Consider the following 16,787-nt stretch of genomic DNA (forward strand, 5'->3'; position numbering starts at 1 on the left):
CATTCTATCCGTTCTATCTACCAGAATGTTATCAGATATTTTGCCAAATTACTTTTACAACATTCCTATATCTACTCAGAAAATTGTTGGTTACATTAAGCCAATAAGACCTTGTGTTACTTAATAGGACTTGCATAGATCAGCATTGTTTTTTTGGCTCATGTTCTCATTCCAGTCTTAAGCAGGAACATTTAATATTGTCAGGCTAATCAAATGAGAAAAAACTAAATGATGCTCAAACCTGAAAATTAAAAACAACAGCAAATAGTTCACGCTACATTCCTTCCAGTTTGTATATTTGAGACAAGGGTGCCTGAAAACACCCTCATAGGAAACAAAGAGATTTAATTTTCATTAATTTTTAAAGATGCTGTTCTTAATAAATTTGCATTTAAATCATGGCTTTCTAAAAATTACTAAAATACTATTTTTTTCTGCTCAAAATTGCGATTTTCAACATTGGTTACCACAGCTTATTAGGTCCTCTTAAGTTAAATTGTTTTGTATTCTGAGCATAAGAGATGGTAGGATTTTTTAATTGCCTTATGCTTATAAACTCTGCTTTTCCAAAGGATTCTTGGATTGAAGATGCAGCAATTATATCAAGATGTGTTATACAAGTAGGAGTTTTTTAAATACCTGAGTCAAGTATAACTAATTTCAACTGTCAGAAAAATTCTGTGGTGTGTACGTATTTGAAAATTAGAGCAAAAGTTGACTTTGATGATAGCAGACAACTCATGACTGGGTCATGCTTTCAGAACATTTCTTCTCAGATTTCTCAATGCCTTTGACAATGGCAGATTTGAATGTACAGTGGTCCCTTGACTTTCGCGGGTCCGTCTTTCGCGGAAAGGCTATACCACAGATTTTCAAAAAATATGAATGGAAAAAACACTCTGCTGTTTTTTTGAACACCACGGGTTTTCTCTCGCCCGCTCGATGTACAATACTGTGCGTTTTAACTCTCCTCCTCCCCCACCCACCCCAGCTGTCCTGCTTCTTTAAATAAAAGCTCCGCTTCCGCCCCAGCCTCCCAATCCCTCCCCTTTAATTCTCGGAGAGTTGAAGCCTGTTTTTAACTAGTTTTTCCGCTGCCGCCACTTACTACCACCCACCACCTCTTCTTCCCCCACCCACCTAAGCCGTCTCCCTTAGGGATAGCGCCCAACCACCTCCCAGCTCACTGGCCTGGAATCCCAGCTTTGAGTCCTGGCCTGGATTCCTCTTGCCTTGAGCTTCCCCTGCCCTGACCCTGAGCACGGGTGCTGCTGCCGCCGCCATGGGAGACACCAGCAGCGAGCACAAGAAAACCCCCAGCTTGCCACCCCGTTGCCCCTGCCGGTTCTGGGGGTAAGTAAAACCAGGAATGGGGGAGGGAGGGGGAGGAAGGAAGGGAGCGTTTCTACTTCGCGGAAATTTGACTTTCGCGGGCGGTCTTGGAACGTATCCCCCACGAAAGTCAAGGGACCACTGGAAAAGCTGAGATACATTCAGAGATATACCATGTTTCCCTGAAAATAAAACTGTCATATATTTCTAAAGCCTGAAATAAACGTTTGGCCTTATTACCATGCACTCAAGCCTGACTGGGCTTATTGTCAGAGGATATATTATTTTGGTGGAGACAGGGTATCTGCTTTGAAAACAATCCATGTTGAACTCTATAGCAGAATCAAGCATCAATACAGGAAATAGGTTTTAACATTTGTATTATGTCATAAAGTGTTTTTTGATGTTTATGTCATCATAAAACTTGGCAAATTTCAGTTCCACAAGAAACATGGGTTCCAGATTTTGGACACATTCTGTAAATTAGTCCAATTGAGCTACCTTGTTCAAAATGTTTAGCCCTTTAGTTGCATTGTTTTGCCCAACTAAAGGTTACAAGAATCAGAGTGTTAATAGTATAAAATGCACAGACTGAATATACTGTAGCAATCTGGTTAGGCAAATAAAGGATCCAGAAACTACATATATTGACAGACAAAAGTGTGTTACACCATGGTTAATCTGGTATTCATTAAATTTATCTAGTTTAACAATCTATGCAAATTGACATTAAAATAGCCATAACTATGATTGCATGACCTTGTGCCATAAAGTACCTAGCCAAAAGATAATCTTACTTTACATAAATTAGGGCAATGAAATGGGGTGCCAACATCTTCCATTATTAGTTACAGTTAATGTATGTTGCAAGAAGTACTTAGCACTGTCACATGATCAGGGACAATGATCAAACAGTTAAGCAATTAATCATTTTAGCTATTCTGTTTATGTATTTATTTAATTTATTTGGTCACCCATCTCAAATCTGTAACTTTGGGCAGCTAACAAAGATTCAGGGTGCAGAACATGCTTAAACCGGTTACCAGCAACACCAGTATGTTGATCACATCTGAACATTCAAACATCTTTGATTAATGAGACAATTTACCCTTGTACACAAGATTAACAGTTGAGTATCTTCTTAACTCAATCTTGTGAACTAGTCTGGAAGGTTAACTGGAGCTTAATTACTTTTTCTAGCCTCTGTCAGCAAGACACATTAGCCTCATCTGAAAGATGGGCTGCTGCAGCTACAGTATCTCTTTAGTTCTCTGCTTAAAATAAAATAGTGGGATTGTTTTCCACTGAGTCTTTGTTGCTTAGACCAGTGTTTCCCAGCCATGGCCATTTGAAGATATTGCTGGCTGGGGAATTCTGGGAGTTGAAGTCCAAATATCTTCAAGTGGCCAAGGTTGGGAAACACTGGCTTAGACCTTACTCAAACCATGAAAATTCTTGTTAAGCTTTCCAAAACAGCAGGAAGCAATAGTCCTTAAGCTCCCCTAAAAGTGGATTACTATTGATCAAAATCTCCGCTCCCTAGCAAAATCAGTCTCTGTAGTCGGGGGGGGGGGGGAGATCACTGCCCAAGCATACAATATTACTATTATTTAAGCCCAAATTATTTTAGTTTATCTGTGTAAGATCTTCTCTCTCAATATAGTGGGAACTGTCAAATATTTTTTAAATCTTTAATACAGTCTTATAAAGACAATAGTGGCTATTCCGTCAACATGTCAGTAGCAACTGATTGGTTGATTTATCTGTTTAAACAAACCAATCTTACTCCTTATTTTAAAAGTCATCTGAAAATGAAATAGGACAATCATAGTTTCAAATTGTGTTGATTCTGTTCATTAATAGAAAAGAAATATAGCACTGGTACATAAGAACATTATTATAAAAAGTATGACCACTTACAAAGAATTATAAATGAGATATAATTGTGATCAAAGAAGCATTCCAACCAATTTTTTCACAAGTAGCACACATTTCTGAAAATAACATATTATTTCCACTTTATATCACATATTAGCGCTATATGATCTGATGGGTGTGAAACACTAGGTAACGCCTGGTGGGTAGTTACTTCTTCATGGCTCGGTAGTGGAATTACCTGTTCAACCTCCAAAACATTGGCATCAATGAAAATATAGTCCAAACATCCATGAAAGCCTCCAACATAATTAGTGTAGGCTGGTTCTCCACAAGCACTTTTAAGACCAAACTGGTGAGTTAGAGACATAGCAAATCGTTGCTCTTTAACTTCTGAATCCCAGCTCTCATGATCTTCGGTAATACTACCGCTATTGACAAAAGTATATGTTCCAGCTGATGGTGTGGCATTAAAATCCCCACAGAGGATGAGAGGTGTAGCAGGATAAATGTCACTGATCACATGCTTAATATGGGATAACGCTATTGCAACTTGGATTAGACGGATATTTTCACCTAAAACAAAAGGATAGTTGCGTTTAGTCAATGGGTCTATGTTTTAAATAATTTAATATCCAGTCTTAATATTTCTTTTAAAAAAGTAAAGCCCCCAAGTTGAGTTTGACTCCCAACTATAATATAGAAATGTTTTGCCATTGCTTTCTATTAGGACTGGGGTTTCAAATTTGTAGCTTTCCATGTCATATTAGGTAAAATATTCTACACTGATATACAGTTGGATGGTGACAGGCAAAATATGTTAGCAGCTTCATAATCTTAGGCCTTATGTCTCCTCCTTTAGATGAAATAGGGCTCTGCTCCTAGGATGCACCTAGGATGGCTCTGCGCCTAGGATGGAGAGGCTGATGGGCAGCAACCCATATACTGTACTACTGAGGTATCGTCACAGCTCGGCCTGGAGCTTGTCAGCTTACCAGCAATAGCAAGAAACTGCAGGCAAGCAGGCAGGGCAGGGATAGGACACAGCCAATTGCTGTTGTCCATGGGAAATGGCACAGGTCCATTTTGGGAAACTAAGCAAGAGGCTAAACAATTTCCTTCAGAATAGATTTCTCTATAAATAATTTTTTTTAAAAATGATTTTGTTTTTAATGATTTTTCTAATGTTTTGGTTATTTTGTTTTAAACTTTGTAGACAGTTCAGAATCATAAATGCAAGGTGACAGCTATACAAATTTACCAAATAAATATCTCATTTTCAGAAATTATATTTTTTCTATTGTAGTCTCATTCCAATTTTACAATTGATCACCTGGCACTTTATTATTCCGCTAGCTGATAGCCCAGCGTTGCCCAGTTATTTATAGATGTCAAAAGCGTTTGTCTGACAGGGAGCCATTGGGAGGGCCCTTTTTCCCACCTACTCCATGCCCATCATCTCAGCCTTCTTCCTCCCCCTTCCCATGCGCTCCTCTTTCCCGCCATTTCTATGATCCTGGCACTTTGCCTCAAATCCACGGGGGGGGGGGGGGCATCTGCCTCTGATAGGGAGACATTGGGAGGGACCTTCCCCCTACTCCCATGCTCATCATCCCTGTCCTCTCCCTTCCCCCACCCATGTATTCTAGGACACAGCACTGCTAGGGGTGTCTTATCCCCACGGTATTTGTTTCTAGAGGATAAATCATCTGTGTACCAACTTTGATTGAAATTGCTCAAGTCGTTCCAGTGTTATGCTGGAAGATAGAGTCAGTCAGTCAGACTGTCTGTCTGTCTATTTATCTATCTCATACATATATACATACACACATATATATGTGTGTAACATATTTTTGCTGATAATGAAAAGGAAGGGAGACTACTATAGATCTATTTGGGGCTTATTTGCCTTCATCAGGTAGCCACGCACTTACTGGATTTGAACCTTGGGCTCTGCCTTGCAAGGCAGTGGCCTTAGCCTCTAGGCTACAGGCTCATCTCCTGTATCAGCTTGTACCAGGGAAGGGTTGTATGATTTTTTGTTGAGTCACCCTGGTATATTGAAGGAACATCACAGCTTCCTTTTTATATCATATATCATATATACACATATATGCGATTTTTTGTTGAGTCACCCTGGTATACCCAAATATGGGAGGATTTATAAGTGTAACACATTTTTTACTGATAATGAAAGGGGAGACTAGTATAGATATATTTTGAGCTTATACTATACATACATACACACACATACGTGGAAGAGGAGGAGGAGGAAGAAGAGGCAGAGGAGAAGGATAGAAGATACTCTAACACCTTTTAATTTTATTTATATAATTCAATTCAATTCAATTTATTAGATTTGTATGCCGCCCCTCTCCGTAGACTCGGGGCGGCTCACAACAATAACATAATATAAAACAAATCTAATAATTAAAAGTCATTAAAAAACCCTTATTAAAAATAAAACATACACACAAGCATACCATGCATAAAATGTATAGGCCCGGGGGAGATGTCTCAGTTTCCCCATGCCTGGTGGCAGAGGTGGGTTTTAAGAAGTTTACGAAAGACAAGGAGGGTGGGGGCAATTCTAATCACTGGGGGGGGCTGGCTCCAAAGGGTCGGGGCCACCACAGAGAAGGCTCTTCCCCTGGGTCCCGCCAGACGACATTGTTTAGTCGACGGGACCCGGAGAAGGCCAACTCCGTGGGACCTAACCGATCGCTGGGATTCGTGCGGCAGAAAGCGGTCTCGGAGATATTGTGGCCCGATGCCATGAAGGGCTTTATAGGTCATGACCAACACTTTGAATTGTGACCGGAAACTGATCGGCAATCAATGTAGACTGCGGAGTCTTGGTGCAACATGGGCATACCTAGGGAAGCCCATGATAGCTCTCGCAGCTGCATTTTGCACGATCTGAAGTTGCCGAACACTCTTCAAAGGTAGCCCCATGTAGAGAGCATTAAAGTAGTCGAACCTCGAGGTGATGAGGGCATGAGTTAATTTATGCATGGTATGTTTGTGTGTGCGTCTGTTAGTTTATGGGGTTCTTTTAAATCTTGTATAAATTTTAAAGTTTTCTGATTATTTATGATTTGTTCTATTCTGTTGTGAGCCGCCCCGAGTCTTCGGAGAGGGGCGGCATACAAATCTAAATAATAAATAAATAAATAAATAAATAAATAAATAAATAAATGAGTGACTGTGACCAGTGACTCCCTGTCCAAATAGGCCCGCAACTGGTGCACCAGGCGAACCTGGGCAAATGCCCCCCCTTGCCACAGCTGAAAGATGGTTTTCTAATGTTAACTGTGGATCAAGGAGGACGCCCAAGTTGCGAACCCTCTCTGAGGGGGTCAATAATTCCCTCCCCCCAGGGTGATGGACGGACAGATGGAATTGTCCTTGGGAGGCAAAACCCACAGCCACTCCGTCTTATCAGGGTTGAGTTTGAGTCTGTTGACACCCATCCAGACCCTAACAGCGTCCAGGCACCCATCACCGCCACCTTCCTACAGGGTTATCAGAGCCTGTTTCAGTGCTAATGATGTTCTTGGGGCCATTGCTGGCCCGGCTGACATTCTATTTTGCTTCCCTTGACAGCTGGCACTGGTCATCTGCTTTTACAGCTACTGATTTTCTGATTCTGCCAGTTCTGCAAACTGTAGCCCACAATTAGTTATTCCTCTTGGCTCAGCTGCCATGCTCCCAGTTCTTTTTGTACAGTACTCTTTTTTTGTATGTCTCTTCAACTTTTTGTTATTTTTATTTGTTTCTTCCAACTTCCATTCTTCAATGTTCCTTTTCTCTGACTCCTTCAGTTTTTCACGCATTCTTTCTTTATTCAATTAATTATAGTCAATGACCCTTAAAGGGAGGGAGAAGTTCCTTTACTTTACATCCCTCATGCTATATAATGTATTTAATAAATCTCAGTCTATCTAATACTATTTTAAAATTGAGCTACATTTGCAGAATTATATATAATAATTAGGAGGAAGGGATACTTTCTAGCAGTTCCCTCAATTAATCTAATAATTTATTCTCTTTTACTGTAATACACATTCCAAAGGAGTCAAATCATTTTATTTGCTGCTCAGCAACGACATAATTTCAAAGCACTTTATTCTATGGTGTTCAAATAGCTCCAATTAACAATAGATGTGTGCTTATGAACTTATGAACAATACAACAATCTAGAGTTCTTCCTTGGAAACCACTGGTGGTCTTGCTTTAACTTAATAAGAATGTTTCTGCCGCTGGAAAGGACCTCACCTCAACCCTGTGGTACAAACCAGCACCACACAGGCTTTCAGTTCTGCAATTTACCAATTCTCAATTTATATCCATCCCAGAATCTGAAGTATAAGATAATAACCCGCTTAAAAAATATCAGAAACAGAAATTACCTTTTGGGTGCCAAAACAAGTGAGTGTTGGCTACACAAATCTTTCTTGAAGAATCATTTTGAGACTGAAGAACAGAAACCTGCAAGAAAAATGTTCATGAATTCTGATACCGCATAATACTGTATAAAGTATCTACAAATTTCTGTTGTAAGGCACAAATCTGGCGATAAAGAAGGAGGGGTGTCTTTAAATGAGATTTTACTTTCTTTACTTCTTTTACTTTTTCTTGACAAAGTAAATGAAGTAAAAACTGCTTCAAGATCCCAAGACGCCAGTTTGGGGAATTGAGAATATAGTTTTGGCTTTGACTGCATCAATGAAAAGTCTTTTTAACTTAACCCGCAAATGCACTTCACCACCATTCCTTTAAACCAGGGGTTTCCAACCTTAGCAAATTTAAGAATTGTGGACTTCAACTCTCAGAATTCCTCAGCAGGCCCTGCAGATCTGGGGTTGTTGATCCAATGGCACACCATCAAGATCCAACCAGGGAAGATATGCATGGGTTTTTTTTAGCTGTTTTTGTTGTTCATTGTGGGTTTTTATATATTGTTTTGTTCTGTTTTTTATCGTATTTTATATTGTACACTGCTCAAAAAAATAAAGGGAACACTTAAACAACATAATATAACTCCAAGTGAAATCAAACTGTCCACTTAGGAAGCAACACTGTGACAATCAATTTCACATGTTGTCAACATATTCAACTTTATACTTAACAAAGTATTCAATGAGAATATTTCATTCATTCGGATCTAGAATGTGTTGAGTGTTCCCTTCATTTTTTTGAGCAGTACATTTTATGTCTATTTGGCCATGAGCCGCCCAGAGACCTCTGGTATATAAGCATGCATGCATGCATAAATAAATAAATAACGCATACCTGTAGAGCGGAGGATCGCTTAAGCAGGCTTTCCTCAACCTGCGGGCAGGTAGCCACCTTGTCCCGCAGCTCTCTGTGCAAAGGATCTTCGAGCAGAGCCTGATTGAAGGCAATGTCGTGCTGACTGACGAGACGGAATTTATCCCGTCGGTAGAAAGTAGCCAGGCCTTCGTGCTGCCTCTCTTTGACGCGGAACAGCCCCTCCAGGCCGAAGGCGTCGAGCGCAGGCCCCAGGCTATCCACGAAGACCGATTTGTCTACCTCCTGCAGGCAAATGACGTCGGCGTTGTAGCCGGCCAGTTCTTTCTTGAGGAGGTTTTGCCGGTAGTCGAGCTCCAGCGAGTAGGGAGCGCAATAGGGATAAAGGACGGTCCGCGAGAGCTCGGTCCTGGCGTAGATGTCGGCCAGGATGTTATAGGAAACCACGCGGGCGAGTCCCGGGCCCGCCACTTTCTTGGTGTAGAGATGCCGCGCTTCGAAAGTGCAGGCGCCCGGGCCGGCTTCCACGGGGCCGACGCTTTCCGCCTCGCGGGGCAGCCCGTAGCGCCTCTCGCCGCTGCCCGGGATGCACACGAGCTTCAGGCGGCGTCCAATCTGCGCGTTGGTCGGCATGAAGACGCGCTCGGCTCCGGACGGGGCTTCCACCCAGCCGGTGGTGCTGTTGCTGCTGCTGGCGGCGGCGGACGCCGTCTCAGCCGGCTCGGGCTTCTCCTCGTAGTACCAACGGAAGAGGCACTCCCGCGCGGCGCCGAATTCGACCTGGAGCTTGGGGCACACGGGGAAGCCGGCCATGAGCGAGCGCGGGAGCAGCAGCTCGGTCAGCGTGGGCGGATTGCGCTCCACGCGGTAGCGGGTCTCGCCGATCTGCAGCACCGAGCCGTCTTTCCAGGCCTCCTGGTTCGGCACGTCCTCGGCCACGGGCTCTCCGTTCTGGGAGAAGAGGCGGACGGGGAGGAGCTCCGAAGGCGTCCCCGGCGCTTCGGCCTCGGGCTGCGCTTTCTTGCTCTTCTTGGCCTTCTTGGCCTGGCCTTTGCTGACGTTGTTGGCGATGCGAGCCAGCGCCTGGCCCAGAGGCTCCGTCTGGTCCCGGTGCACATGCCGGGTCTTGCCGTCCTGCAGCACGATGGAAACGCTGAGCTTCGGCTCCGCCGGGACGCAGCGCACCACCGCCCGCTCCATGGTCTCGGTGGGCAACCACCAAGTCAGCCGCTGTTTGCCCGGACGCAAGGGAAGGGCCTTCAGAGTGCCCAGCAGACGCCGCATGAACCTGTAGCTGACACCATTCATTTGCTCGTCTCCTCTCTAGCCCCGCAGCGCACATTCACTCGGACCGCCCCGGCCCAGCTCTGCCGGGACCAATGAGGAAATTCGACGCGAGGGAACAGGAAGAAAGGAAGCGCGCGTGCGCGACCCAGGAAAGGAAACCAAGCTCTTGCCGGAAGTGGCGCCCCGACCCTAAGTTGCTGGTTTGAAGGAGGGAGCGGAAGGACAAAAGAAAAGGGGAGGAGAGTTAAAGGACCCGGAAGATGGAGAAGGTCAAGATCATCTTTAGGCGTAGCAAGCACCACTGACCGGAAATAGTCTTTCCCCGTTTGCGGCTTGCAGGGTGTTAGAGCAGGGGTCCCCAACTTTTTGGAGCTCAGGGGCCACCAAAGTCATCATTTTAAATCCCACGGACCCTGATAGCATAATTTTAAATCCCGCAGACAACTAATATGATTTTTTTTTTAAAAGACAAATTTGTAAAATAATGATCAGATAACTTCCATTTTATTAATATGAAATGCATCTATTTAATATAACAAAATTATAAATGCTTATTTAATTATAACAAAATCGTAAATGCTTATTTCATCATGACAAAAATCTTTAAAGGCTGTTTTAATTGTGACAATTATTAAAGTTCTTGTAATTATTACAAAATCATGGAAGCTTATTTTACGATGGCTTGCTGATGTTAGGAAAATCAATCCCATATTAGCAATAGCATTTAGATTTATATACTGCTTCACAGTACTCTACAGCCCACTCTAAGCTGTTTACTGAGTCAGCATATAGCTCCCAACAATCTGGGTCCTAATTTTACCCACCTCTGAAAGATGGAAGCCTGAGTCAACCTTGAGCTTGGTGAGAGATGAACTGGTGAACTATAACCAGCAGTCAGCAGAAGCAGCTTGCAGTACTGGACCACCAAGGCTCCTTCCAGAGCTGTAGCTGTAGTCCCTCCCTTCTTTTCTTTCCTCTCCTTCCCTCCCCTTCTTTCCTTTCTTTCCCCTTCCTCTTCTTTCATTCTGTCCTCTCGTCTCCTTTCCTTTTCCTGCACCCGGATGGAGAAGGTACTCTGGGATGATCAAAGGACCAGTCCTGTGACTACCACATCTCTGCAATATGGTGCCGGCCCATGGTGGGACTGGAAATTTCCACCATTAGGGTGCCATGCAACTTTGCAAGTGGAATCGCAGCTTTCACTGGCCGGAATAAAATAATGATGATGTTATGGGGGGGCAAGCGGACCAAAATGGGGGTCACAATGGCTGGGAGTGTGGGAACAAAGCACTACTTGCGTTTGTGTGGCAAAAGCATTCTGCCTCAATATATTGGCGCCAGCTGGTGGTGCAAGGCAACCCTCATTTCCTGTTGTTTGGGACCCCCAAAATGCAATGTGTGTGCGGCCCCCACACATGTGCCTTACCCCCCATATAATTGCACACAGGACTTCTGCATGCACAGCAGAGACCAGCTGACCAGTTGGAGGAAGCATGCATGTGCAGCAGAACTGAACTGAGGAGATCGCTTGCACTGGGTGTCACCTCTGGCACACATGCCATAGGTTCGCCATCATGGTTCTATAGTAATCAATCTGAAGAAACTAACTACACTGATTCTGCATCTGAATCTGAGTCAATTCTTGTTCCATCCTTCTTGAATTTATTTCCATGGAACACAAATGATATGAACAAATATATTGCTTTGAGAAATTAGTTCACATTGTATTCATTCAGCAAACTAAGAATTATAATACTTCCTCTTTTTATGTATCCATTCAGCAATTTAATTTTTTTACAATATTTCCTTATAATCCTATAAAATAAAATAAAGTTTAACTTTTCATATTTGTGTATGTTGGAAGAGAGTGAAGTAGGGAGGTACAGTCCTAGTGTATTGCTTCCTTTAATCTCCAAAAAGAGCCAGATATTAGTTTTTGCCCGACAATGCAGCATGGAACTAGATGAAGTAATATTTGGGTCTAGAGCAGTGGTTCTCAACCTTTCTAATGCTGCAACCCCTTAATAAAGTTCCTCAAGTTGTGGTGACCCCCGAATCATAACTCTAGCACCAATTCTCCTGACAGCTTTAATCTGGCAGGAAGGCCTGAGGTACACCTCCACTGTAAATGCCTGATTGGTCGGACTGTAAAAATATGTTCCAAGCCACCAGAATAGAAGCTTTAATTCCTAACATCATGGGAAATTTGTCTTTCCCCATGGTCTTAGGTGATCCCTGTGAAACGATCGTTCGACCCCCAAAGGAATCCCGACCCCCAGGTTGAGAACCACTGATCTAGAGTATGACAATGTGTTATTCAGTGGTACCTCTACCTAAGAATGCCTCTACTTAAGAACTTTTCGAGATAAGAACCAGGTGTTCAAGATTTTTCCCTCTCTTAAGAACCATTTTCTACTTAAGAACCCAAGCCCAGAAAAATTTCCCAAGAAATTTGAGAGCGGCACAAAGGCCTGGCCAGTTTCCTGCCATCTCCCCTTTAATCCCGGCCATCTCGGGCTTTTCTGGGATGGCAGAGGGCTTTTCGGTGGCGCTTAAGGAGGCTTTGGCAGTCCAGAGCGAAAGAAGCATTTTAAACCATTTCACTGTGGTGACTCCCTTGCGCAGCCTCCCATACACCCAGTGCAAGGTTGCCCCCCAGAGCGTTTGGACACAGAAAGGCAAAAGGGGGCCCCGGCCGGATCAACTCACCTTCAGTCAAACCAAGGAGTCACCACAGTGAAGGAAAGGCGGCAGCTTCAAGCGAGCGAGTGAGCGACAGGAGAGGGGAGTCCTTCAGCATGGGAAGGAAGAGGAAGCAGGTAGCAGCAGCAGTCGCCTTTCGGTCAAAGGAGCAGGAGGTTCCCCTGTCTCTCCCACCTGGGTTTCTCTCTCTGGCGCAGTGTATGGGAGGCAGCCTCACACCAGGTATGTGGGAGGTGCATGCTCCTCGTCGCCTCAGAGTGCCTCTTTTTTTAAAAACGTTAAAGTTTTGGATTTTTTTTATTCCCCTTACCTCACCTTCTTCTTTCTGCAGCGATTTTCCTCCTCCTCTTCTTCCTCCTCCTCCTCACACCCAAATTCCAAGCTTTTATTTCTTTCCTAATGGATTTGCATGCATTCTTACATTAAATTCTGAGCTTTTATTTCTTTTCTCGCATTATTTGTTTTTACATTGATTCCTATGGGAACAATTGCTTCTACTTACACTTTTCTACTTAAGAACCTGGTCACCGAACGAATTAAGTTCTTAAGCAGAGATACCACTGTACTTCAATTTATATTTTACTTTTTTACAGAACCTCAACATGGCTTACACAGAAAGTCTATTCATTTTTTAAAGGTTTTTTAAAAATAATTTTTATTGAGTTATAAAATAAGATACAAAATCCTAAATAGGAAAGTAAATGGGAAAACGGTAGGGAGAAAAAGGGAGAAGAGAAGCTAGGAAAGATAAGGGGGGAAAGAAACATTGACTTCTGACTCTCTGTTGCAGTAAAATAAGGCATTAACATCAAATCATAATTTTTTGGTTTTCATAATATGAGCAAGCTATTTTTACAAAGATCTGAAAGCCATTCAGTTTCAATTGAGGGAAGAGCTGAATTTGAAGTCTTCCTAGTCTTAGTGCACTTGTACCACCACAGTATACCGGCTTTTCCATATTCTTGCTACATAGGGGGTCGTCTGAATATAGCACTATTTTATCAGTTCCATATTTAAAAAATCCCCGCTTTATCTCCTTGAAGTGATATTTCGTAATCTCCTCACCCCCATTTTTTTAACGACCTCATTAACATTTCCAAAGTCAGTCAAAATGACGCTCGTGGAGCTCCTCTTAAATAACAGTTCAACTGCTAACATAAGTGGCAGCGAAGTGTTCTCTGAGCAAGATTAGGACGACTCTTCCTCGCGGGGTTCGTTTTTTAACCACCTCGGAAAAGGCAGGAATTCAATGATAAAAGAAGCGCATTTGGCGCTGGCCGAACGGTGCGCCCCGTTTTGGAGAAATAAAGCATAGTCAACCCCCATCGCTCCGTTGCGCGCTTCCATCTCCCGCTTTAAGCAGCGAGGAAACCCCCTTACTCCAGGTTAAGCCTCGGACATCGCGAGCCCTCCTCGCTCGGCGGCTGAATTTGAAACGGAGAGCCTGGACCGTCCGCCAAACAGATTGGGGGGTGGGTGGAGCCCTATCTCGTTCCCATAGCAACCAACCAATGTTGACAATCCAGAGCTGGCGCTTGTAGAGTTTGGACGCCGGGCCTTCTTATCTTCGTCGCTCCCCTTTTTCTAGGCTAAGCCCAAGCGATCCCACCAAAGAGGTGAGGGACTCAGAAGGTTTCTTTCTTTCTTTCTTTCTTTCTTTCTTTTTCTTTTTCTTTCCTCCTTTCCTTCTATCTTTCTTTTCTCCTTTCTTCTTTCTTTCTTTGCTTCCTTCCTTCCATCTTTCTTTCTTTCCTTCCCCCCTCCCTCTTTCTTTCTTTCTTTCTTTCCCTCCCTCTTTCTTTCCTTCCTTCCCTCCCTCCCTCCTTCTTTCTTTCCTTTCCCCCCTCCCTTCCCCTCCCTCCCTCCCTCCCCCTCCCTCTTTCTTTCTTTCCTTCCTTCCTTCCTTCCTTCCTTCCTTCTTTCTTTCTTTCTTTCTTTCTTTCTTTCTAATAAGGGGGTGGCTTATGGTTTCAGGATTTCAGCTAGCATTCCTTCTGCTACCTGCATGGAGACTTACTGTATTTTCCGAGATAGGACAAGGCACCTGTTGCTACAAAATAAATCTTGGCTGAATTCAGAGTAACGTTTTCTTCCTATATAGAGGAAGAGGTGCTTCAAAATTTAACTGAACTTACATATTCCCATTGCAAGTTTCCAGGGGTAGGAACAAAAACACCCTTCTTGCTTTGTGAACTTGCTTTGTAATTTTTTTTCTCTCTTGGGGAGCCCTTTCTCTGGAATGAGAAGCTGCCTAAAGCCTATACAGTACACCGTTGTGCTGGGATATAAATGTGTATAAATAGATTGTGTATCTCAAGTGTTTCTTAAACTTTTTCCTTTCAGGACACATTTCTATGTTTAATATGATGGAGGTGCTCAAAAGAGATGTATATTTACAATATTAAATATTATGCATTGTCTATCATTAATGCCTTCCATTAATGCTTCTCACAACTGCTTGAAGGGATTTTAGTACTGAATTGTTTTTCAACATAAGCCAGCAAATAATTTTGATTTTGTGGACTCTGAATCTTGAAGGACCCTTAGGGTCCATACTTTGATAAACTGGTATACCTCAATTGCTGGAAATGGAAGCAAAAGCCTGTCTTATTCACTGGTATTCAGTACCATATTGATCGGGTATCTGAATGATTTGTTACATAGTCAGGCAGATATTCAGACTGAATTTGGCATTTTTATCTACCTGTAAAGTCCTTCCCAAGGTTCTGGAATAGGCAGATGTTGATATTTTATGGTGTTAGAGGTATCATTGCAAGATGTATTATTTACATTGCTTACATTAGGTTATTTTCTTATACATTTCTCTAATTTCCCCCTTAACAAATGTTTTTGAAATGATTGGGCCTGTTCTCACATAATATTGCAGCTTATAAATATTGAGCATATCAGCAAGCTGCACAAAGTACATGAAAACTTTCTCCTGTCATTCAATAAGGGAAAGAAAAGCCATATTGTATTTTTTATTTAATAGATTCCTGATTTGTCTTTACATGTTTTATCCTAGCTGGTAAAGTAGATGAGCTCTACTCTAGGTTCTGCTTCTTGATCCATGTCAAGAGTGAGGGATACTAGAAACTCTTTTTTAAAAAAAAATACATAGAAACATAGAAGATTGACGGCAGAAAAAGACCTCATGGTCCATCTAGTCTGCCCTTATACTATTTCCTGTATTTTATCTTAGGATGGATATATGTTTATCCCAGGCATATTTAAATTCAGTTACTGTGGATTTACCAACCACGTCTTGCTGGAAGTTTGTTCCAAGGACCTACATGTATGCAGTGTATGTATACAAAAGTAATCACATGTTTTCCTTAAAGTTAGGGTCATATTCAGGAATCCAAAGCTCTTAATTAAATCAATGATCCTGAAAGTTATTACTTTCCATTATTTATTGGAGTTTTGAAGAAGAACTGTATCAGGTCAAATGAAAATGCATTTAAGTTGTATAACACTGAATTTATTGAAATAGAATTACTTCATATTATATATTCAGTTTGGACTTCCACCCATCTTTGCATAATCAGTAAATTAACATTATCTACATTGAAATGATTGCCATAATCTGATCTTTATGAAAATTAGTTTAATCTTACCATTTTTTTCTGTCTGTCAAAAATATTTGCTTTTATTTTAGATGTCTGCTCCAAGTAAATCAACAAACACTCATGATGATGATGATGATGTATGGAACCTTCAGTTACCACCTATAGCTCTTCCTTCCACATCTAAGGATTTAACTGAAAAACAGAAGAAACTGATGAAATACCGAAGAGTAACGGAACAGCAGAAGCTGCTAAACAAAATCATGTAAGATCTCTCTTACTGTATAGCAATTATTATGGAGTGGTAGTGGTTGTTCTTGCCTTATTCTCTGTTCTAGGGCTCAAAAGGCAGTTTGTAGATTCCTATCTGACACACATGTTTTGCATACTTTTCTACCTATACATCTATGATGCAAATTGCTGGACATAAGATATTAGCAGGTGATCATGTTTAAGTCAATATCAAAAACTTTACTTAAAAATGTACAGAAAAACAGATACTGTACTTAAAAGTTAAAATATCCAACATGACCTGAGCTTACACAATACAGTACAGTGGTATAAACCATGGCTTATGGTTGCAGGCTGTCCTCAATTTAAGACCATTCACTTAGCAATTGTTTAAAGTTACAGTGCAGTGGCTTATGACTGCTCCTTGCACTTACATTGATCATAGCATCCCCTTTGTGGTTTGATAATGATCCGAGTACTTGGAAACCAGCTTGCATTTACAAGAGTTATTGCATCCTG

The 16,787-nt window shown here is 42.1% G+C and overlaps 2 protein-coding genes across 2 annotated transcripts in view; one reads left to right on the plus strand and one right to left on the minus strand.

Annotated features, from left to right (window-relative positions):
• Positions 1–3,170: 3,170 nt before the first annotated feature.
• On the minus strand, positions 3,171–9,904 carry PDE12 (phosphodiesterase 12). The gene is made up of 3 exons (XM_070738466.1): positions 8,503–9,904; positions 7,620–7,698; positions 3,171–3,783 (listed from the first exon to the last, which is right to left on the minus strand). The coding sequence occupies exons 1-3, from the start codon at positions 9,787–9,789 to the stop codon at positions 3,341–3,343; spliced, it is 1,809 nt and encodes a 602-aa protein (XP_070594567.1). The 5' UTR covers positions 9,790–9,904; the 3' UTR covers positions 3,171–3,340.
• Positions 9,905–13,995: 4,091 nt separating this feature from the next.
• The window catches only part of DNAH12 (dynein axonemal heavy chain 12), a 114,719-nt gene continuing 111,927 nt past the window's right edge, over positions 13,996–16,787 (plus strand). The window contains 2 exon segments of the mRNA XM_070738468.1: positions 13,996–14,087; positions 16,130–16,302. Coding sequence (XP_070594569.1) covers positions 16,130–16,302 — 173 coding nt within the window. The 5' untranslated portion in view covers positions 13,996–14,087.

The sequence above is a fragment of the Erythrolamprus reginae genome, chromosome 2 (genome assembly GCF_031021105.1).
Source record: "Erythrolamprus reginae isolate rEryReg1 chromosome 2, rEryReg1.hap1, whole genome shotgun sequence".
NCBI classification, from domain to species: Eukaryota; Metazoa; Chordata; class Lepidosauria; order Squamata; family Dipsadidae; genus Erythrolamprus; species Erythrolamprus reginae.